We start from the raw sequence: 25369 nt of genomic DNA on the forward strand, positions 1-25369 counted from the left end.
AGGAACGTATTGTAATTGGTAATTTTAAAATAATACTAATAAAAACACACATTTCAAATTTTTTCCACCCTCTTGAAATACACTACAACAGGTTTCTTAGCAATTTCAATGCCGTATAGTTTTCAGTGACAAATGATATAATTGCAGTGTGTCAGGAAGTGAGAAGGGAACGCTTAGTTTTCCAAAAGAGCTCCATTTCACTTCTGGAAAACAGAACCGACAGTTCAGAATAATGACCTCAACCTCAACCTCCTATCAGCCAATAGGGATGCAGCTAACACAGCCACTGTTGAGTCACATCCTGTCTGTGGCTTCAGTAAAGTATACTTTACATAATAGTTCTTCAGTGCCTTATGTCAGTCCAGTGGATGTATGTATAAAATATCAGTTGTGTCAGCCACACTACAAAAGCACTGAGGGAATTATGATACAACATGCTGCAGATGGATGAAATAGAAAAAAAAGAAAACAATAAAATGTTTGTACAAAAATAGTTAAACCCAATATTCATTCAGACAAAACCAATTGAAAATTCTTATACCCACTAAAACATATTTTGAAATATTTTTGATTACAGGACCCAATCTGACAGAAACTCACTCAGTTCAGTAAAATCAGAATCAAACTACTGTATTAAACTACTCAATCACTTTGTTCTTGAAAAATGATTTATGACACAAAATATTATGGGCATTTTAACAAAAAAAGTACATCATTCATGTCATAAAACCCCAAAATGCATTATTATCTCCAATTTATTATAAACAAAACTACAAATCATTTAACAACATAAAAATATTTTGTTCAAACATAGTAAGTTATGTTCATGTCCAGAAGTTCTATTTAAAGACAGGAAAATTAATCTGAGTCTAGCTTGGAAAGATTGCCTGTTTTTTCCATCAGTGAATTATTGTGTAGAAATCAAGCTTATCAAAATCTTTTTGAGGAGCTTAAAAAGCCTAATCAGATATATGCCTTGCTCTTAAGGACAAAGTCAGCATTTTGGCAAATAACTGTATATTTGACTTCATTAGCTCATATGCAGTAAATAAGCCTTTTGAATTACTAAGCGAGTAAATTACTGAGGAGGCAATCACACTTGGGCCCATTGTGCAAAGGATCCACAGCAACCAGGCACCTTAAAATCTTTACTGGGCCCCTCATATAGCTTCGCACACCAATGTACACCAGTTACTCACAGAAACATCACATTTCTTACCAACATACCTCACCAGCTAACTTACATCAACACTACTCAGACAGAACTGATGTCTGGTTATCTCCTTCTTATTCATAATGCTGCTCATCCATGACCATTTTAAAACGGATCCTACACAGTCTGCAACACGATATATTCATTTTTTATAAGTTTAAATCTAAAAAAAAATTCATATGGTGGCCCATTTATTTTTTTTTTTTTAGCATAAGATAGTTACATCACTACCAACAGGACAACTCTTGTCCATTTATTTACAAAAAAAGGTGCATAAAGCAGTCCTCACATATGAAGGTAAATATTTAGGTGACAACATGCAAATAAGTGTAGTATTTCACTGATATGTTCTGAAGTACAGCTTTCTGCAAGGACAGCTAGTTCAACTCTAATGACATCCTATAAGCTGATCTAAATATTTGCCTGTTTTTGGTCCTACATCAGGATTAAAACATACATAGACTTGAGAGCTTGCTTAATTGGTTGCTCGTCTCTCATTATAAAAAGATCCACTTACAAAATATTCTCCCAGAAAACCCAATTAATATGGAAAATGTCTGGACTGATTGTGAAGTGAAATGTAATTATTTGCCAAAATGTTGATGTTTTCCCAAAGCACTAGTATTGCAGGAGGTCTTTAACACTGTTAGGAATGACTCAAGGAAGCTCCCATACACATTTCCAAAGTACCGGTGCACATCTGCCAACATTGACACAGTAGAGTCCTTATTTTAATCTTTCTCATACCCAGTACTGGTTCTTTTTTAGAGCTGGGTTTGTTGTCCGACAATGTTGCAGTAATTCGGGATCCGCCTCTTTGGACTCTATGGTGGTCATGGAAATGTTGTTTGCTGGATCGGTTTTCCTGAAGGTTTCCTGGCTGACCTCTCCATTCTTCGGCTTTGCTGTAGCTGTCTGGACGTTGTGCTTCCCTGTCTTGTTCCGTCTCACCAGGTAGTAAGCTAGCAGACCAGCCAGAAGCAGAAGAATCAGGATGACTAAAATGGGGATTAGGATGGCCCATAATGTGTTCCGTCTGGAAACTGGGGCTCTGTGGGAGCCAGTGGTGGCAGTGGTGGGGCTCACTCCATACGGCCATTCTCTCCCTCTGGTGTCGGGATAGCCTGCTTTACTCTTGTCTGAGGTAGGTACAGAGGGGGGAACCTTGAGGACTGTGGCACCGTAGACTCCTGCAGGGTCATAGGGAGCTGTCTTGAAAGAGAGAATGCACTCTGCAGGGGGAACTCCATGTGCTTTGAGGAGAAATCGGGCCTCATCCTGACCCTGGCTCTGATTTTGACCTTTGCCTTTTGGAACCCCTGTAGTGTTCAGAACCTCTAGAGCCACACGCCCCTCATCCAGGTCTCTCTGGGTGAAGGATTCCACAGGCTGGCCATCTGCTGATCCTCCTCTCTTCACAAACCTCGCTCCCTTTGGCTGCTGGGTCACACTAAAGGTTGGAGATGTTCTAGTTTTGTTGGCAAGCGGGGTTGCATCTAACAGCTTACGATCCACTAGGACTGTCGTGCCTCGTGGAAGCACAGGATCCTTGGCCACATTTGCTAAGGGTCTCACTGTAATGTTGAGAGCAGAGGAAACGTTAGCTGCTCTGCTGCGGGCCACAAAGGCGAAACTGTCACTCGGGGAAGTGGACTTGATGAAGCGGACGCTCACCCTCCCTTCCTTGATCTGTTTCTGGGTGAAGGCAGAGGTAGGCTGCCTGTCCACCATCACCGCTGCATACTTGGGCACGTTTGTGATCTTGTAAAGGACATCCTCCTCTCTGGCACCTCCTGTGGACACTTTCAACATGGCCTCTGTGATTGGAGTCTCGTCATCTCCCTGCTTCACTTGGATCTCCTGCACTTTGCTCAGCGTGAGTTTCTTAGCCAGGATGCCGATATGCAATGTGTGAGGTTCTGTTTGATGCTTCCCATCAGAGACAGTGAACTCCATGAAGCCATCTGACAAGGTGCCATCGCTCACAAATGCCACACGGCCCATGTTTACTTCCTCTTGGGTGAATTGCCGGATCCTGTCCCCAGTGTCTTTATAGATGATATGGCCATTAGCAGGGCTCTTTAAGATAGTGAACCTGACCTCATCTGGTGTGCTGTCTTGGTCGATGGTGTTGAGGTACTGCTTCGACAGCACAGTGGTGGAGCCTTGCAGAGCTTCCAGCAGCAGGTCCAGACGTTCTAGCTGTGGAGGGCTTGAGTCTCTTCGTGTGATAGAGATGAAGAAGATCTCCTCCAGCACCACAGCTCCTGGAGCAGCCTGAGGGGAGCGGCCATGGGGGTTCAGCCGCACACGGAAAGAAAAGCTGTCTGAGGATGCACCTGAGTCATCGTGAGAGTATTCCAGCTCCCCTTTGTTGATGTCATCTTGCAGAAAGTAGGGTGTGTCCCGGGGAAGATTGGCCCCTCTAAGAGTAAGCCGGCCTTGCACAGGAAATTTCCGTACCTCAAAAACAACGTCCTGTCCTGCTTGCTTCTCTTTTGGCAAACTGGCAAGCAGGTTAGATGCGTCCAGAATAGAACTGTCGATCACCTTAGATTGCCCCTGCACCACTGACATACCTAAAATACAAGCAGGAAGCAACACATTAGAAACATCTAATCACTGCTCAGTTGGAAGGATATCCTTTTTATACTCTAGCTGTTTAGCTGAGATTTTTGCTGAGTTAGCTGAGATATCTGCCAAATCTAGCCAAAGATGACTAGGTCAAAGGTAAAAATATATACTGTGTAATTCTATAAAATTCCACACATTTCATCAGTATACAGAACAGCAGGTAGTAGGGTGCTTATGAACGCATTTGACAGAAGAATGCTAAACGGACTCAGCATGATACCTTTGTTCTTCCACAGCTGCGAAGACACATTGCGGTTAGCGGCATAGTATGATACGGTGACAGGAAGCGTGTGGTTGAGTCGTGCTGCAGGTGGTGATGAGAGCTCAAGCTCAACAGAGTCTTTAACCACCCAGAAAGGCTCTGATGGCATCTGGTGCTCATAATACACAGCACTGGCATCCAGCTGATAACAAACATATAAACACATATACAAATATATTAACAAATACATAAACAGATAAAATGCTTTCATTATCACACACAGAATGAATGACGCTATGCAGAGGGATTGCTTTTGAAGAATAAAGGCAATATTTTACATCCATTCAAAGCTAAAAAAACACTTCAAATCACTTTCTGCTCTTCTAGTTTTCTTTTACATTGCATTTGTTGTATATCAGTGAAACAACTTTCTAGACACAGATGAAAACTAGTCATAGATAAAAAAAGAACTATTTTAAACAGAAAATCCACACATAAATCCTTTATGACTTAATTTAAACTAAGACTATTAAACCAAGCTGTGATTTTTGAAGCACTCAGAACAGCTTTTGTGAGTGATCACAAGCCAGTAAAAGGTTTTCTGAAATAGTCAACAAAACAATAACTTTTTTATCTTTATTGATTTTGTCAGGTAGGTTTATCAGGCATTTCAGTGAACATTTTGTTCTGCTTGTTGAGTATATGGTTAAAGTGGAACTTCTATGGGTGGTTTATAAAGGACAGAGCAAAGTCACAGTAGGAGTTTCTGTTGTGCTGGACTAAAGGACTGTTCTCTGGAATGAGCCTTCACTCTGAGGTCATTCTGTCCTGAACTGAACTCCTGCTGCTAAGCTCCTAAGGAGTTTTAGCACAGAGTGGAATCCCAGACCTTCACACACTGAATTACACTCAAAATGTTTGACTGACACATTTTTAAATTCTTCAGCTACAGTAAAAGCAAATTTATTTCACCACTGAGGCAATCTGAAAACCACTCAAAATACTATTAGTTGGGACACTGCTGACCAAAAATGAAAGTGCTGTCCATAAAAGGCTTGATTATGACAGATTTAGTGCTTAGTTATACCATATAATGGACACTGCAGGAACTTACATGTGCAGGGCTGCCCTCTGGTGGCTGGAGGGGGTTTAACATCTTAAAACTATTTAAATGTAATTTTTAACAGCAAACTTGTTTCAAATACATTGAAACAGTGATACACATTTGAGATGAAGTCACCTCAGTTTGTGTGAATTTGGTGATTTCCTCAAACTGTCCACTCTGGTTAGGTTTGATAAGTCGTCCAAGGCGTGGAGGCCTAACGAGAGAGTAGCTGATCTGATCTCCATCCTCACTAGTCACTGCGCGAAGTATATCACGATTGATCACTTGCCTGGAGCCTGAAAAAGGAGAAAATTCATTTATTGCATATTACTTGTGTTATATCAGATTAATGCACATTTCATATTCTTCTTCTTTTGCATTTGTGGCTACCTATGTGATACGACTATAAGAGAAAATCAAGCTGCAGTCTGCAGTAAATATCAAGGTCAACCCCCCCAGTGGTCCATATTCTATCATGAGGCATGTGTGCATAAAACATCTTTGCAGATCGAAGAGGAATGAGATGCTGACATGGTTTTCAACTTATGTACCACATGCTAGAGAATAGCTCATAGGCTGAGAGAGAGAGAGAGAGAGAGAGAGAGAGAGAGAGAGAGAGAGAGAGAGAGACAGAGAGACAGAGAGAGAGAAAGAGAGAGATGTTTGCCTGGGGACTGTCATCCTTTATTGAGTTTAAGTGTGGAGAGTGAGTTAGCCATTAGAAGCCCACCTGGGAAGACCAAGAGCTCGCCCTGTGCCTCCACAGAGATTGTCAGCTGTCTGGCAGTGACAGTGAAGAGGTAGAGAGGAGAGGTGTGGTCTCCATCTGTCACTGTGAAGGTGAAACTCCCAGATTTGGATCCTGATGGGAGAAGCAGCTTCCATTAGACAGATATATAAGATGCAAAATGGTCTGATATTACTACTTTGTGGTTCTTCAGTTTGCTCCTGAAAGAGATTTTTTGCCATCAGATGAGCTCTTCCAATGAGGGCCAGTAAAGCACTGAAGAGAAGTAGATCTACATGTTGCTAAGGTGCTGACTAATCCAAACATAAACGTGGAAGAATATAAGTCCTGTTACACCAGTTTAGAACCTGCATGATTGCCAAAGAACTATTTAGGAGGAAAAAAGTTTGTTTATGTTCAAATAGTTACATTCAGTTACATCCAGTCCAATAACTCCAAAGTGATATATGATATAACTGTAGGGGAAATTATGTTATGAAAAGTTAGGAGATTTAAGTTCAACCTATACATTTTTTGTTTAATACATTCTTCTACACTGAGTAACTTTTTTCATTATGTTCTTACCCAATTTTTCTCCCCAATTTTATCGTAGTCAAATCCCACCAGCTAGTTTGATCTCTCAGTACTGTAGTGGCTGCAGCTATTAAAGAACATACACAGCTTATGCACAAGTTGTGCTTTATTAACACATCTGCCCTGCGATGGACTGGCGACCTTTTTAGGGTGTATCCTGCCTTCCACCCAGTGACAGCTGGGATAGGCTCCAGCTCCCCCCGCGACCCAGAGGGATGAGCGGTTTAGATGATGTGTGTGTGTGTGTGTGTGTGTGTGTGTGTAGTTGGCCACAGCTAACTGGAGAATGCTAACTGCTAAAAGTTACTACTGACATGCCTCCCAGCCAATCACAGTTGTCTCTAAACATTCCTTCTTCAGTCAAGCGAAGGAAAAGCTCTGCAGTGAGAATGGCGATGGCAGTAAATTAGTTCAAATTTTCAGGCTAAAGATGAGAAAATGTGTTACTGCAGGATATTTAACTCAAAAGAGACACACTATGCTGATCGTCTGGAGGGTGGTGCTGTGTTTGTCATTCCTCAAGCTGAAAAAGTTTTCGATCAGAAGAACACACTTGCAGCTCAATGTCAAACTTATGCTGGCTCCAAGGTAAGCTAAATTTCATGTGGGTAACTGTATTTGCTAAAAATCACATTAATATGATGTCTGACAATAAGTAATGTTACAGTAATAAGTTGATAGCTAACTAATTAGCTTTTCTTAACTTAGCTGTTGACAGTTAATTAGGCAATTAAAATGTGTAAAATTATATATATTAATGTACTCAGATACATCATTCTTTGCATTATTTTGGTGTCTGCTGAACGATCTTGTGTAGAAGATGATGAGATCTCTTCAGTATATGACTTTATCCTGACCACCAGCATTAGCATTAGTACATCTGAAGGGGATCTTCCGTTGCTAAAACTTTTTCCTTATTAAACATGAGAATCTGCCACATTAACACTGAATAAATGACTTCCCTGGTTTAATTAATGTAAACATGGTTTCATATATGAAAACATGAGCCTCTAGTTTATTTCTGAATGAAAAGTGTTTTGAACGCTATCCTCTGTGTGCTTCTAAATGTTCCTACCGAATGTACTACTGACCTTTTTTGTAGTTTTAGTTTATTAGTAGACTGTCCACTAACAAATACCTGTGTTTCCTAGACAGTTTGACAAATTCCAACAAACATACACACAATAAGGCTTCTGTCACAAACTACTGACCTGTTGCATGTGGGCATGAGGATAAATTCATTTTTACCCTGTTTTAAATAATATCCTATGAAGCATAATGGCTTTTGTAATTCAGTACCTTCATGGATGAAAATGACCTCTCCGTTGTTGATCTGAGCTTGGGTGAAAGTATCAATACTATCATCAGGTGACTCTTTCAGAGCAACGATCCCATTGGTTGGTGCTTCTATTGAATATACCAGCTCTTCCGGAGGGGTGTCCACATCTTCTGTGTTCAACACTCTGTTTGTGATTTCCGACTCTTCACCAACAAGGACCTATCGAGAAGGGGTGGATAGAAGAAACACACAAGATTGGAAAACAAAACAAACTAGTGGAAAAAAAAATCCCTAAAAGGGTTTGATTGTTTTGCCATGGAGTGTAGCAGCTTGGCGTGTTATCTGAAGATAAAGAGCATTGCAAAGGGAGATGGGTCTCTCAGGCCTTGGCGGCCTCTAATGGACCCATAATGGCTGCAGAGCTGAATGGAACATTAATTGAAAGAGCCAGAGCAGATCTCCTGAAAGAGTGTCTTAAATAGCAGGAGTCAGTAGGGAGAACAGAGAGGTGTGCAGTGAAAGAGTCATATCGATTTATTCAGCCTTGCTCCCCTCTGCTGCCTCCATCTACCACTCTCCAGACAGAACCAGAGAGCGCTAGAAAAAAAGGCTGGCAGAGAAATTCAGTTCACGAAGCAGTGGCCCAGATAAGCAAGGTCTACAATTCCATTAACTTTTAGGGAAGCTATTTCCACGCAACGCATGTTTGAGAGCAGAGAAGGTACTTATTTAAACACCATAGCCAAAGTGCAATATCATATTAAACTACAAAGAATTCACCTTGCCCGCCTCATATCTAGTCAGTGGTAATGTGAGTTATATGTAATTCATAAGGGCAATGTGCCATGATTGCCAGGATCCCTTTATACCAGTTATGCCCTCTAGTGGTTACTGGGGGACTTGCATTTTGTGCCATAAGATATCCTATGTGGAGTGCATATGGTCGACCACGTGGTGGCAGCATTAGTACATTTGTGTATTCGGCTCCAGTCAGTACAATTTCATACCACAATTATCCTCCAAATTGTGTAGGAAATTGATATTTCTTCATAATCAATGTGTAACGCATATAACATTGATCGGATGCTGTGCAGCAAATTTAATTTCAGCTCGCTGAGGGAGCCGGGCTGTGTTTGAGAGAGACTTAACAAGCCATTATTACGGCAAGTCGTAATCACTCTCTGATTGAGCTGCTGTGTCCCCCAGAGTTTCTCTGTTCCACAGTCTACATGCTGCTGAATGTGCAGCTGAACTTATGTGCGTATGGTAGTCTGTGGGAATGTGTGATGGAGACATGCTGTCCAGAGAATGTATGAGTGAACGGGAGAGTGTGTAGGTCTGCTGAGTGTGTATTTGGAGGGAAGCCCTCTAATGGATGCCAGCTGGAGTTCCACTGGGCAGGATCTGTGTCACCACCATGTTATTCATCATGTCTGATCATCTGCTGCAGGTCATACAACACTGCAGCTTCCTGCCTTAAATCAACACAGCAGAGAGAGAGAGAGAGAGAGAGAGAGAGAGAGAGCAAAAAAGAATGAAAGGGTAAAGATAGAGGGAGCACAAGCAAAAAAGATAAATAGAGAAAGATATAAGGCTTAAGAGGGGAACAAGATCAACGAGGGAGAGAGAGAGAGAGAGAGAGACACAGAAAGACAGAGCAGAAAAGAAAGAGACAGAGGGAGAGAAAGAGTGAAAGAGTGTAAAAGAATAAAGGAACATGAGAAATAGAGAGAGAGAGAGAGGGAGAGAGAGAGAGAGAGAGAGAGAGAGAGATTAAAAAACAATGGGCCTCATTTACCAACCGTTCTTCAGGTGCCCTCTTAAAACCCACTTACACATTTTTCATGATGATTCTGTCATTCACCAATGTTTTCTTATTTGTGATTTGTTCTTAGGTAAAACCAGAACCTACACACACTCAAGAGCACAAAGAAGTGAACAGTTCTGCGGTACACGTAGGACCTCTCTCAAGAACAAAATTTAGACAAAATTTAGGAAGATATTGGTGAATGAGGCCCAATGAGAGAGATAGAGAGAGAGAAAGAGAGAGAGAGAGAGAGAGAGAGAGAGAGAGAGAGAGAGATAAAGAGAGAGCAAAAAAGAATGAAGGTGGAAGGGGGTGGGGTAGAGGGAGCACAAGCCAAAGAGAGAAGGATTAAGAAAGAATGAAGGAGAGAAAGAGGACAGCAAGAGCAAAAAATAGGGAAAAAGAGAGATCAAGACAGTGTGCGAAAGATAAAATACAGAGCAGGAAAGAGAGAGATATAAAAGAATGAAACTGAATGGGCGAGAGAACAAGAATGAAAGAAATGCAGAAAGAGTGAGAGAAGAAGCACAAGCAAAAGAGAAAAAGAGAGCGGCATCAAGAATGAGAAGGAGAGCGAGAGCAAAAGAAACAGAGAGAAACTGTAGGGGGAGAGAGAGAGAGGGAGAGAGAGAGTATATGCTCTGTACATGTGGAAAAAGACGTATCATTATTTCACATTTTGTGGGATAGTAATGGTGATTGGCCGGACCGCTCACAGATCCCAGAAGCCGAATTCCTGCTACAGTCATGGTTTTCCAAAAATATGAGTTACCAAGGCGATGCGAGACCACAGACAACATCAAAAAAACATGACACACTCGTTTCCAGTTGTGGGAGAAGAGCCGTTTGGTATTTTCCGACTGTGTATCTGTTCCAGGACCTCTGAGGTCTCTGTGAGACACTCTGTAATTCTATAGAGGCCCTCTGGTCGTGAGAGTCCATGAGAATGAGCCTCAGTCAGAAGTGATAGAGCTTTAGGGCTGTACCTCCAGGCCGGTGTTGAGCTGTAGCATGGGCGGCTCATCATTAACAGGGATGACGGTGATGCTGATGGTGACAGGTTGGCTGCGGCGGTTGATCTCATAGGCAGAGGCAGAGAGAGTGAGACTGTCCTCTGAGGTCTCTGTGCTGTCGTGAAGGTAGTAGATGAGACCCTGCTGCACCTGAGCATGCGAAGATAAAGCAAATACAGTGGATATAGGGGTGGAAAATATGGCAAAAATATAATCATGCATCATATATCATGATACTTGAAGACATTTTCATGGTTCATGCAATGTATCATGACATTTTGTTTATCTGAAGTTTAAGACGTTGGACGAGACACAAAACAGTATCATATTTAAAAATGCTATTAGAAAATGTAAATACTTTTATTTTTTTAGCTTCAAAGTTTCACATACTGCACACCACTACATCCAGTTAAACATTTATTATTATAAATTAGGCTTTCTCGGACTCCTGGCATTGCTGCAATTTAATTCATAACTTAATCTCGACAATAGAGGAAAACTTTAAAGGGAAATTCCACTGATTTTCTTGCTTAATTCAGTTGTTGAGGTGTAAACAAAGTAATTCAGAGTGGTTTGATGTGAAATTGTTCATTACAGCAAAGCAAGTATAGCCATTTTATTTACTATTAAAAGATAGACCAGTGATCTAGATGTGTCTTCTGAGTTTTTAGATGCAATTTAGATAACAGCAAAATTATGTTAGATCTGAAAAAACAAGTTTTTGTGGTGGAATATTTTGTCACACAGTGACTTGCATGTATCTCTCCACACAGCATATACTAAAAATGTTTTAAAAATTAGGTAAAAATATAAACTGTGGTAGGACATGTTTCAACATATTCAGGCAGCATATTCACAACCATTTCATGTTGCAACTTTCCGGGAAGGGAGCTTTTAGAAAAATTAAACTCTTCAGACGACTGGGTGTCATCACCACCATTGTGAACAATTCTGACTTGGTAAGTTTCTATGTCATTGAGCATTTAACATCAAACCACTCTGAATGACTTCAGTGACTGTTTTTATCTCAACCAATTAATTATGCAGAAATATTGAAAAATCTGTGGAATTTCCCTTTAAAGGGACACTGTGGGCACATGCTTACTTGCATCCTACAGTGATGCCGCAGTAGTCTCTAGAGTAGGATTTCCAGTTTAAACACTAAGAAAACCCCCTTCTGATGATGTCTCATGAGGGTGGGAGGAGCATATGAAAAACTACTAGCGCTCTATGGTGGATATTTGGGGCAGGTTGTATGGAATGTCCATATACAGAATGTCCAACCATCATGTGTGTACATATGCATACAAGACACTGCTCCACACACCAATATGAACCATAAACATACCATTCTAAACAATTCACTTTCACAGTAAAAGAGTATTTCCGCTACGTATACCACAGAGCACCACTGACCCAACTTACACACTTCCCACATACAAGCACTTACTCATCTCCACTTAAGTGCTACAATAGTGTGTGTGCATGATTGCATGTTTCTGTTGTTTTGTGCAACACTCTTGTGCAGCTGTAAACCCTGGGACCAAAAGCTTGTATACATATGTTCATTGCAGTCATTAACGGCTGGTCTGTTGGTGTGCTTTTGCTCCAGGCTGCTGCAGAGCGTGAGCAGGCTCTAGTACGCTGCTATGTGCAGATTTTAATGGCCTCCAGATGATCGCCACCTCATGAATGGAGCGACTCAGTCTTTTCACTGATGGCGGGTGTTTATCTGGCAGACTGGTGTTTTCTACAAGAAGCAACCTTTCTTATGTTGACGTATTTGATTACTGTGTATTTTGACTTCATTTGACTTTCGTTTCTGGTGCACGCTTCTAAACTCCAAGTGCCGGTGTCCATTGAAGCCCAGAGTAATGCTGGGAGCCTGTACTCTTTTCCACTGAGTAACACAAACTACCGCAACTCTTGTGTGCCTGTTCCATCGTTCATGCATGCCAAACAACAGCATGAAAAGAACCACCGGTCCCACATGAGTGAGTGGAGAAATTCCCAGTGATGTCTGATAATGAGCATGATACATGCCTCTTTCATTTAGGGGCCATTATTCTCTGGTTTCAGTCCTTTCCAAAGCTACTCTGCAGTTTTCTCCCTCAATATGGTACTCATTTAGAGTCCTGCTGAATTCTTTACGCTGTACTGCATAATAAAAAAGAGGCTCTATAAAGACATAACAGGAAGGATGCTATGGAGAATGAAACATTACCCACAGCTTTGTCAGGAGAATGCTCTGTCTAGAAACACTGCAAAATGACTATTTACTTTTTTACTGTTGCCTGTTGGTGTGAAGTGGTTATGGCAGCTACATGGAAACCAAAGTGGAGCCGTCATCCTAAGCTTAAAACTGTCGTAACCCTGGAACTAACCTAAACAAGTACTTGGGTTCGCCTTGGTTTACAACTCCACCGGAAAATTATGTTTGTTTAGGACAAACCTGACCTGATGACAGCTCAGCGTTTTTTCTATACCAGTCCAACAGAGCCACCCCACCAATTTAGCAAAGCCAAAACCTTCAATAAACTCCAAGTTTAAGAGCTTTGCCTGATCTGGGTTCAGTTTTCAGGCTACACTGATCTTTCTTCACAGTGGGGTCTTTGACAGTCTGGTAGTGCTCAGTAAAAAATGTGTGGATGCTTTATTATAGGAATATATGGGCCAGTTTATTTTGGCTTGGGGCAGCAGGGTAGCTCCGTCAGAGTTTCCACCCGTGCTTGAACAGAGAATGAGCTGAGGCCAAGCTCCACACTGCAGCCATAAGAACAGTGTCTAACCATCTCCACGAGGCTCAGCACTGCTACGCTCACATGACATATAGTGCTTTTCCATCAGAACCCAGTCATTTTACTCTCACTCTTTCCACTAGCAGACCTTTGGACCGCTGCTGTAAGTGACACACAGCTAGCAGTTCCAGCAAAAGCCTATCCTGAGAGGATTCGAAGAGAGCTAAGATCACGCTGAACAGAAAGAAGAGAGAGAAAGAAGAAGGGAATGAGAGAGAGAGAGAGAGAGAGAGAGAGAGAGAGAGAGAGAGAGGAGACATTGATTTCTTCTGTCACTTAAACACAGAGAACATCACTGTTCTGCGTTACAAACAACTGGTTTGATCAAAGTCTGGCTCAATGGCTATTATGCCATGAATGGCTTGTAATTAAGATGCAGAAAATGCTATTTTATGCCTGGCTGTGCTGAAATGATACAGCTAATACTGGGGAGAGAATTTATTTGTCTCAGAGTAACCACAGTGCCAGACTGCTTCCACTCCTTGTCCTTTTAATTAAACCAACAAAAACCTCCCCAGTCGCTCCTGGTCTCTTCTTCTGGTGTGATCAAAATTCGGCTTCTTTTTCCTTTAGCATAACAAAATGGTGGAGACACAAAAGCAACAAGAAAAAGCAAAGGTGTAATCCACCATTGCCTCTACCTCCTCTGCAGGACCAGAATAGAACAGTGATCTGGAAATGTGTGCATGTGGGTATTTTGGGACCTGTGCTCATCGTGCTCTCAGATTTAGGTAAAATAATAATAATAATTAAAATAATAATAATAATTTTAAGAAATTATTTTTACATTTAAAAACAATTATAATGTATATCAGATCCTACTTAAAGATCATATACACTTAATAACAAAGTAACATCCCCCTTTTCTTACAGTGTCCTTGAGAGGCTGAAGCTTTAGCATCAACCCCTCACCAAGCCATGGGCCTGCCAGTGGGCCAAAAGTTTGATTACAGACTTCTATAACCTAAGAAAAGCTCCATTAGTTTGCATTAAGGTCCCTGTAGTTACTGAATAATAAGCCTCAGTAAGTAATAAGCCAAGAAAAAAGTTGCTTCCTATTTTGTGATGAATACCTTAAATAATAATTGGTAGTGGTAAATAAAAGCAACATGTCATTAGGCCAGCTACATTGCAGAGTTTTAGTTTGCACTGTAACCTTTTCTTGGAATTAGATACAGTTCATTAACGAGGTACATTCAAAATCTGTGGTGAACTGTGATATTAGAGCTAGGCCTTCTCTTCGGCCCATGCACATAAAAACATGCTCAAAAAAATGAAAAAAAAAAAAAACAAGAAACATCCCACCATTACAATGCTCATTTCTGCTCACTCCCTATGGGATTTCTAATAGTATGTCACCACATTTCTCTGCCCATTCTAGATTAAACACACACATTTGAAGAATATAAAAGACCTGCCATATTTTTATTTGATGCTTGCAACAGACATCAGTGTATATTTTACCTGGTATGTTTCAGTTTTATTTTAGTGAAGAGTCCTGACACAGAACTGCTACTGTTTTCCACTTCTAACAAATGCCTGGAACCTAGTTGGGCTGTCACTCTTCCAGAAGGACTAGAGTGATATTTTCACAAAATTGGCCCCACCCATTGGAAATTAAAACCCAATTTTCTGACTGCACTGTCTCTTTCTACTTATGTTGGATAATAGAATGTACAATGCCTTCTGTCCAGCTCCTAAAGGCCAAACAAATGGAAAAAAAATCTTGAATGGACAATTTCTGTTGGCCTGTTCAAGATCTGAACCCATGAAAACTTAATCATAATAGTATTATACTACTTGTAGAGTTTAAATACAATAAGAATACAAATTAGCTACAAATTACAGACATGTATTGTTTTACTTCTCAGAAATTATTAGGCCTTTTTTTTAAGCCTAGAAGGCCCTGAGTGTTCCCTAGTGTTAAAAATAAACATCAAGGTACATAGGTAGGTACATAAATAAGCTTATATACTTTATATACTTTTAAGTAATATTAATAGCTTGTAAACTGTTAAAGACAGTGTCAGTTAAGATAAAGAATTCCCTGCTTGATATAGATAAGGTTAAGGTTGTGCCTATTATGAGAATATTATGCGGGCCGTTATTTGAGGAGAAAAACGGCTATACTCACATCTTTCCAGGTGAAGGAGACAATTCCTTCGTCGTCCTTGTCCAGGTATTTGATCTCTCCATTCTGAGGTGCCTCCTCCATGATGAACTCGATGTTGACAGACCTGTAGAAAGGGTGTGTGACATTGAGTACCTCCTCAGAGAGTGCCACGGCTCCTCCTTCCCTCAGTGTGAAGTTGACCACCTGGATGGGAATAAACCTGGGTACAATGTCCACCTGCACCCTCAGGTCCTCCACTGTGGTGAAGCCATTACTAATGTCCATTGTGAACCCGTCTGTACCTTGCAGCGAGGCTGACACGTACAGGATTGTGCCTTTATTTATATCCTCTTGTGTGAAGGAGTGGATATAGTCCAGCACGGGGGTAGCTGTGCTGTCTGAGTCACTGGTCATTTTGACCACATGGCCAAGACGTGGGGGTTCTTTAATGCTAAACACCATCTCAGTAGGGACGATATCTGCCTGCTCCACCTGAAGAGGAGATAGTAAAGTTTTTTGTATGTTAGTTAATACAGTTTAAGACTATATTTTTGCAGCTTTACCTGAGAGCAAACGATAACCCAAAACAAAAGTAAAATTTGTGGGTGTCATGTCTTTCCAAACACATGTGCAGTATATGCCTATCATTGTAAAAACACAAATTTAATGTGAAGACATGTTTACACAATCCAGCTTGTCCCATTTGGAATGACTCACAGTTCTGACATGTAATCATAGATTTCAGGGAAAGCTGGCATTGATATTGAAAATAGGTTCTCTTTTATATTACCCATTAAGCATGCAACAAACCTGAAAAATATTAAGCAAATACTTAGATGTGATTCAGAGTAAGACAAGCAAGGAGAACCCCATCTTTAATGAATTTGCAGGGAAGCTGGTATTCTTGAAGGCAGCACTGTGTGCTGCATGTAATTATTGAGTGTGCACACAGCGTAAGGTCAGCCACATACCAGATCTAAATCGCGATAGGCACAGAACTCTGCCTAAACTACTTCCTTTCAACACATATTTTGCAACAAAAAGCACAGTAGTATTTGGTTAGATTTATGAGTTCGTCATTTAGTAAGTTTGAGAGCAGTAACACTGTGGTTTTGGAAACTTCCATGGTTAAAATATGAGGCAGTGATAGTCTTTTGATTGTATGCATCTGTACATTTCAGTTACCCCGATGCACTAGTTGGCATATGCTGGATTGATGTCTTCTCTACTTGATTAACCACAATTTATCACCTTAGGAGATTAAAAGCAGGCACTCTTGCTCTCACTTTCATGTGTGAAACTAATTAACACTGAAAAAGGAGGCTGCATAACATATCAACCACATATGTCAAACTTTGCACTGGTATAACATAAGCTTCTTTCAACAGACACCAAAAAAATCCCCAAAAAGATGCTGTGAATTTCAGTAACATCAAAGGGTATGTAATTCTGCATATCCCCACTCTACATTTGCAGTAATGAGCATCCTTACCCCATTGTGTCAAGGGGAATTCTGCTGATTTTTAAAACATGTCTGTGTAATTCAATCGTTGAGATGTTAACAAGGTCAAGGTCAGTGATTTGATGTAAAATGATTGTATTAAAATGTACTAACTCTGATTTCTTTGCAAATGTGGTGATAGGAACAAGGGCTTGTGAGGCGTGCAATGTGAAATTAATCATATCTATCCAAAATGACCAGTGAACCCACACAAGTGTTCTGAAGTTTTGTATGTGATGCCGAAAATGGTAAAATAGTGGTAAATTAATTTACCTTAAAACATCCTGCTGTAGTTACCTCTCCAACATGAATCAATTAAAAATATATTTTAGCCCATGAGCTTAAATTAAAATTATCATTAAACAATACCTGAGATATCAAGCAACGTATTTGTTACCATTTCTTCATACAACTTTTTAGAAGCATTAAATGCTTTGCACATATGGTTCCTATCACCACCATAGTGAACATGACATGAACAAGTTTCTCTAGAATGGTATATATTACATTAAAATACTTTATGTCTTAACCATTTAATTGTGCAGACAATTTAATAATTCCCTGTTAAAATAGTCACATCAGAACATTGAATTAAAAGGCACACAGGTGGGCTCTCATTCATTCCATTTTTAAAATAATTGTTAAAGAATTGCATCATTGTGTTTGTTCTTATTTTAAATTCAATTTTGCTTAGATTTTGTTGCTGTTGATTGTGATCTTTAATCTCAGTGTAACTACCCTGGTTAAATGAAGGTAAAATAAAATTAAATAAAAAATTCAGCTCTTACCCGCAGATGATCCGAGTCAATAATGGAATGCTCTCCTTCATACGCAATGATCCCCTGATTGGAGGTAACCTGAGGTTCAGACAGATATCCTTTTTTGAAGATCTTGATTCTGAAAATCCCTTCCTCAGACAAGCCTTTTGCATGAACAGTGAAGGTAAACGAGTCTTTGGACCTCAGGCTCTGATCGCTGTGCTCATAGGACACCACTCCTTTCCTAAGGTCCTCCTGTGTGAACCGCTTGGCCTCGATACCACTGACTATAATCCTCCCATCACTGGGAGGAGAGGTTATGTCATACACAATTTCTGCAGCATTTCTGATGTCAGTGTTGGATTCTGTGCCCAGAAGACTGGTGTTAAGAGTCTTGGTGCTGCCATGGTCTATGACGACCATGGTGTTATTGACCACACGGAGGTATGGCTCACTTGCCTGAACCTGAAGCAGGGTTGTTGTCTTGTGCAATCCATCAGACACTTGAAGCTGGAACCGTTCACGGTCAGCACCTTGATGAACAAACAGAACCTTCCCATCCCTCAGGTCTGCCTGTGTGAAACGGTAGAGGGGTTGTGAAGGGTCTGCAGATGAGACAATGCTACCTGAGAGAATTCCCACTCGAACATAGACCAGCTGGGTGTCATTAAAGTCTGAGTCATCATCCCTGAACATAATATCATCAGTGGTCAGCAAACGCTGGCCATTTCTCACCACGCTAAAGGGTTTATTGATGACCCTTTGAGGTACATGATCATTTTTGGATTGAACCGCTATGTTAAATATTCCTTTGAGGACCTCCTGTCCTTCTGTGCTGCCTTCAGCTTCTTCAAACACAAGGAAGCTAAACTGGTCATGGTTGATCTCTGAGCCATCATGTTGATAGATAAGCCTGTTCAAGAGTAGGTCTTCATTACTGAAAACCCGAACTGCACCCTCAAACCTTGGCACACCAGGAGGGGAGTCTCTGATGAGGCGTCCATGCCTGGGGTCTTGAACAATCCTGTACACAAAATCTGTGGATCTGGGAGTCTGTACCCAGAGATATTCTTTATTCAGGATGTTTTCATTTCCTTCCAATACCACCAGTTTCTCATTGGTCAGGCTGGGTGCACTGGAGTCAGCTTTAACTCTGATTGGGTAGGTGTATACTCTAGAATACTGATCCTCTGCAGATACCTTGAACTGAAAATGGTCCTCAGCATCAACAGCCCTACGGATTGTGGGTCTGTAACTGACATGTCCATTCTCAACATCCTGTTGGGTGAAGCTATTTCCTTCTGACAAATCTCTGCCTTGCAACATCAAGGCACCCAGTGCTGGATGCTTCCAAAGGACATATTTTATTGATGCTGAATTAATACTCTTCCCCTTCACCACAGCTTCCAGGTTTTCATGTTTGATGACTTTTGGCTGCTGTTCGGTAATTTCAAGGGGGACAATCTTGGCCATTCTTACCTGATCAGGCATGATTTTAATTATAAATACATTGTCTGGAAGAGTAAACTGTCCAAGGTGAGCATTAAAGTGAATATACTCCGTTTCTGTGTCGTCCAGATCAGATGAGATTGTAGTGATGTACCTCAGTTTATTCTGCTCCAGGTCAGATTGATGAAATAGTGACACTCCCTGTGGTACACCGTTATCTGCAATAATTTGCAGTTCTCCGAATCTCAAAGGCTGTGTAACATTGAATATGATATCTCCATTCCTAGGAGTGGCAGAAACAGCCAGGTTCTGTATCCCTATAGATGAGTCACTGCCCTGAGTTAGGAGAAGTCCAGTGTTGGTGACTAGGCTCATCTGTGGGGCTGTAACTGCTAGTTTGAAAGTAGCTGACTGACTAATCTGATCCCCATCTGAAACTTGCAAGGTGAGTCCCGCCACTGAGCCTCCTCTGTGGACATAATAAATGAGTCCATCCTTAAGCTGTCTGCAGGTGAACTCACTCAGGCTCCTGCCAGGATGCTGTGCATTCTCCAAGTATCCATTAGGATTTGGGTTAGAGGTGACAGTAACGGTCAACTCATCACACCGATTATCTGAATCAACTATTTTGATCAGGTTAGGGCTTAAACGAGTGCGTCCATTTTCTGTGACTGAAATGTCTCCTCCACTAAGCTGGGGGATGTCATTGACAGGGAGGATTTCCACTTGAAGCACATACTGGTGGGGAGTTTTCAAACACTCTGGAAGATTGGAACCGAGTGCAACCACCTCTAGCTGGATTTGATCATTATACTTTTCATTGCCATCATGAAGATACTTAATCTTCTTATTCACCACATCCAGAAGAGTGAACTTTTTTGTGCGTTTAGTATTAATATTCATATCTACGAGCCCATACCAAGGATCAGCCTGTAAAGTGAAGATGATCTGAGACTGTCGCATTCCAACAGCATTTAGATTGAATGTTGGGTTGAGGTTGGTTACATCAATAATAGCCTCCCCACCCTCAGGAACCAGCAGAGGGCTGACATCCAAAAGTTTGGAGACATTTTGAAAGATCTCTGGCATGTCAGGAGTTGGGAAACAGTGCCTTTCTGCAGTGCCGGCGACATATCTGATACGCAGTGGGGCTGTAGTTGTGGTTGTCTCAAAATCATAATAGCTGGAATAATCATAATCTTCTCCCTCACATTTAACATGAACATCTTTAGTTATCAAGGCATCCTGTAGGCTTCTGTCTTTTTGGTTCACCTTGATTTCTCCTAGACAACCAATGAAGGACTCAGAAGTCATCTCCTCCTCCATACGAGACAGGTAGTCATCACGGAACACTTCTTTCATTTTCCCCTGGATGCCTCCTAAGTATAGATTTCCTACAAGGTCTAGGTTTTCTGATCCATTCAGAGGGAGTGAGACAGATTCGCTGTCCACTGTAATAGCAAAAGTGTTGGGCTCGATCTGCATCTTTATCCTGTGCCATTGATCATCATCCAACTGCACTTTTACGTTGTTAAGGACCACCATGCCACTGCCGACGTCTACCACACCTTTGAGGTGACCTCCTATTATGCCCATGGCAATGAAATCAGACTGGTGACCGGGATGGAAGAGAAGCAGTGCATCTTCAATAGTAGTTTTCATCAGTACCTCTATGTTGCGAGAGCCAGTGCTGGCCCTGGTCCAGGTTGGGAAGGACACAAAAGATTCTGGGCTGACAAAACTCGTGGCCTCCCCATCTCCTGCTTCAAACTCACTACTGCAGACTTCCTTGGTGTCTTGGCAGAAAGGAGTCTCTGAGGACAAAATATCAAACTGTTGGGACTTAAACGTTATGTTGCTCATACACCCACGGAAGAAGGGGACAGCAGTGCTGAGGTATTCGACGTCCAGATCTCTCACACCTCCAAGGAACACGCCTGTATCGATATTGAGGTCCTCCCCTTCTTGCATTTCAATGAAGGTTGTAAAAAGGTTGTCCACAGTCATGCTGAGTTTGCTTCCCTTCAGTGTGAGAGAAACTTGATGATCCAGTAGATTATTTAGCTGCACACCTGTAGAGGAGGTCAGCACTTTTTCACCTGATCCCATGTCTATCCTTGCCTGTGGAAATAAACACAAACAATAAGCATTAAGCATGTAAGGCTTTAGTGTTAAAGCCATGTATTTCACATTTACATTTGATTTACATTAAAGAAAGTTAAACCTCCTTGCTTCTCATTTTCTTTTTCCTCCAATACTGTTAAGCAATTAATTATGAGATTAAAATGTCAAGATTCTCGTTTTCAAATGACAGCCTGGGCAGACGAAGAAACAATGCTGTTTACAATGTTCAATCTAACGAAAGGCGTAGCTGGAAATGCCTTTTTAATGAAGAATCTCACAGTACGATGAATGATGAAATTGTTTTGAGAAAGGACATATTGCAACATAATTCCTGCATTTTCATTGCAGCAGTATATCCATACAATCTATGCACGCTGTGAGACCAAACATTTTCCTCAGCGGCTGAAAGATATCAACTCAGGTCAGTAACTCACTCCAGCTCCAGGGAAGATGTTTTCCATATGTGATGAGCAGAGAAGTGAAGCATAGCCTGATTAAATGTAAAGCAGCTGAAAATACATCTGACTCATCAGAATACCATTCAGGTCGACCACATACCAAATCACTGTGCATCTGAAAGATGGGATGAATATTTGGTTCTCGTAAAGAATTGAAAGCACAGTCTTTTAATGGCCACAAGAGAAATTTAACAAGGGTTTGAATTTGTTAATACACATGCTGTAAAAAAAAGGTTTGTAAAAAAATTACTTCATGAGGTAGCAAGCAATTTAACTGGTCAACTCAAATAAATACTTTGAAAGAAAGAATGCAATGCCAACTTTTAAGTCCAGATATTTTACATCAGTATTTTACATTCAAACCTCAGAAACACTTTTTACCAAGCAAGCTTGTCAAAATAAAGCCTATTTTTAATAATTCCATGGTTATACAAATATTTTCCATGCACTTCATGGGATTTAGGGTGTTGAATGTTTAATACAGTACCACTAAGCAAGTAGGGGAGAGCAAGTCTAATGCATTTTAGTTTTTGCTAAATCATTTGAAAAGTATTTAAGGAAGAATAATATTTTTCTATATAAGAAGCCTACACGTCTGCTACAAATGAAAACATAAACTTTGTTTCAATTTAGCTGAAAGTAGAAGAGCATGATATCAGCAAAAATGAAATATATTTTATTTACAAGGCAGCTATAGTATGTTTTGATGAATTTGTGCATAACACATCCAAAAAATTGGCTGTGGAATTTAAAAGGGAGATATAGACTGTTCTCACTATTTGAGTCTTAGTTGTAACACAGCTTACAATTAACCTCGCCATGAGGTTAGCCTGGCTAACTCTGACTACAGACACCAAGAAGGCAATTTAAAAAATAGGTGGGAATTCTGTGGCTTATACACACAGTTCAGTAATCAAAAACACCTGTGATCAAAAAAAGTTACTTTTATATACAATTACCTTTTTTAGATACAAAAACAGTCTTCAGGTGAAATCTTGAGAAATGTCTGACTGATTGCTGTCAAAATTTCATTTACATTGCTATGAGAATAAGAAAATGTGACTAAAAGCATATTCTAATTGAACCTGTTTAACTACACAAAATGTTACACTTTAGCCCTCATTAATTTGTGCCCCGCTATCTTGTGTAGTGAGTTTTTTGACACTTAAATAGGCAGTTGAGCTTATTACCTGCAACCTGCCATTGTAAAGCTCCAGGGAAAGGTAATCTTCATTTCCGGCAGCTAGGAGGAGGAGCCCACTGCGCCTGCTCGTCTTAAACTGGAGCGACAGATGAAAACTCAACAGATCCTGCACCGCATCTATCCGACAGTAACTATCCCCGAAGAATGAAACTGCAAGCAGAAAAAAGAGAGACAAAACATGATGCATGTGGCACTTCTGACTTTCATGTAATTCTGTTAAGGAGTCTGTCAAACAACGAGCTGCTAAAACATTAGGAAATTGAACATACACACAACGGATGTAAGTGTTGGACAGACTTGCGCGCTGATTCAGTCTTACACAGCTGCTGCAAACAAAAGGAAAACTGGAAGGGTTGTACAAACTGCTTCAAGGATTCTCTCTCTAAGCTATCAGTCAGAGCCCCATGAGAGAGTTTGGCCGCCAGCACTGCTGCAGGATTTCCCAGGCTTTGGTTGTGAGATTTCAGACTCTATGCTAATTCAGCCACCTGCCTAGCACAGAACCCCTCTCTTCTCCCTCCACCAATACAGCACACTCAGGAAGTGGATTATTTCCCATCGCTTCCACTCTTAGACTAAACCGGGCAACAGAGCTGGGTCTTACAGACAAGGGTTTCCAGGGCCTGAGCCAAGCCATATAGACAAGATGGACATTTCACAACAGCATACAAACTGGGCAGACTTGAAGGCACTGCAGCATGACTCTGGAAAGCCCCTAAGTGTTCTTTCAAAATGGACCAAAGTGTTAGGCCACAGATGCTTCTAGTGTGGATATTATCAGGCTTTTTCATCAAACAAAATAAAAAGCCTCACAGCCTCAAACCTTTCCCTTTTTTCAAACCTTCAAAGACGTATTCACACCAACTAATCAGTGAAAATGGTCAGTGCAACTGTAATATGGGAAAACATTCAAACAATAACGTATGCAAAAACATTTCACACGGTGTTGATGATGCATATTACTAGCCTCTTAGCATCTACTAAACTGACTCTCACAAACTTATTTCAGATGCAGTGTAAATTGGGCTTTGTTTTGAGCTAATCTGCAGCACTATTTTTTCATCTAGGCATCTGCATTGTGTTTCACCTTTGGCAACACCTAAAAATACTAACACTACAAGCAACAAGAGCATATTTTTTCTTTCTTTCTTTCTTTTCTTATTTTTGTCATCTGCTGAACTCCACAATCTGTGAGGAATGTACTGTGCAGTGGGGAAAAATAAAAATGACTCAAGAGCACAGCCCTTAAATAGTGCACATAAATAATGTTAAAGGCAGCATAATATGAAGGGAAACTGGCATTTATCAGCGCGCTCAGACTATTGTGATCAAAGTGAACTCATGCACTTTCTCTTTCTCTGTTTCTCTTTCTCCAATGAACAAAAGCTATAAGATAAAATGTTTAAAGCATTACCCAGTCACTGCAAGCATGTAGCTTGGTTCCTACAGTCAGTCACACAGTTAGTGCCCATGGCTTAGCAAAGAACGTTGGATCCCTCTGAAGAATATTCATGTAGATCACGCGCAGTGTTCACTTTGAAGATCATGCCAGCACACCAGGGCTTTTCCATGGTCTTTTTTAGGCTTTGAAACGCTTATACTAGGTTTCCTACATGCCTAACCTTGTACTAAAGGCCCCTTTTGCAACACATGTGGTAAAACTCTATATGTTTCCGTTCATTCCTCACTCCATATGCTTGTCTTTTTCATTGGAATCCCCTTAGATTTGGATTTCTCTTCATTTTTGGGGGGAATTACAGGAATGTCTGTGTAACATGGCTTTCAGTTATTACCAGTATGAAGTACCAGCCAGGTTTGGACACACCTACTTCCAGACGGCTTTTCCTTATAAATCAGAATAACAGTGAAGACGTTATTCTACATTTTGAAGTAGCATGTTTGGGATTATACAAGGACTGAGAACTGAAATGATCATTGGCGTGTCTATATCCACCATCGACACCTCCTACAACAAACGCTGCATCCACAAGGCCGCCAGCATTGTGGACAACCCCTCCCACCCCTGTCATGGACTATTCACCCTCCTGCCATCTGGCAGAAGGAACTGGAGCATTCAATCCACCACCTCCAGACTCTGCAACAGCTTCTTCCCTGAGGCGGTCAGATTACTGAAAACCCCCCAACATCCACCTGGACTAATCTAGACCTTTTCCAACATCCACAATACACTGATCACACACCCTTTTACCATCACTGCACGCTGGCACTTAAATGTTTTAATAATTTGAATGGTGCTATAGGACCTCAGTCTTTCTGTAGAGTTTAAAGTTGGCACTGTTTGTACTAACATGCTGCTTTGATGCCAATCGATGTCTATATATATGTATGTATGTACATACATTAAAAAATGTGATGCCCATTCATATGTA

At 40.8% G+C, this 25369-nt stretch overlaps 1 protein-coding gene across 1 annotated transcript in view; it reads right to left on the bottom strand.

Moving 5' to 3' along the window:
* Positions 1-659: 659 nt before the first annotated feature.
* Positions 660-25369, bottom strand: part of cspg4 (chondroitin sulfate proteoglycan 4) — a 68830-nt gene continuing 44120 nt past the window's right edge. The window contains exons 2-10 of the mRNA XM_036576582.1: positions 22966-23129; positions 17775-21314; positions 15507-15977; positions 10548-10724; positions 7775-7973; positions 5885-6016; positions 5290-5450; positions 4068-4251; positions 660-3792 (exon numbers count right to left, since the gene is read on the bottom strand). Of these exons, the coding sequence (XP_036432475.1) occupies positions 1955-3792; positions 4068-4251; positions 5290-5450; positions 5885-6016; positions 7775-7973; positions 10548-10724; positions 15507-15977; positions 17775-21314; positions 22966-23129 (6866 nt within the window). The 3' untranslated portion in view covers positions 660-1954. The remainder of the gene's footprint in view (positions 3793-4067; positions 4252-5289; positions 5451-5884; positions 6017-7774; positions 7974-10547; positions 10725-15506; positions 15978-17774; positions 21315-22965; positions 23130-25369) is intronic.

The sequence above is a fragment of the Colossoma macropomum genome, unplaced genomic scaffold (assembly GCF_904425465.1).
Source record: "Colossoma macropomum unplaced genomic scaffold, Colossoma_macropomum, whole genome shotgun sequence".
Classification (NCBI taxonomy): domain Eukaryota; kingdom Metazoa; phylum Chordata; class Actinopteri; order Characiformes; family Serrasalmidae; genus Colossoma; species Colossoma macropomum.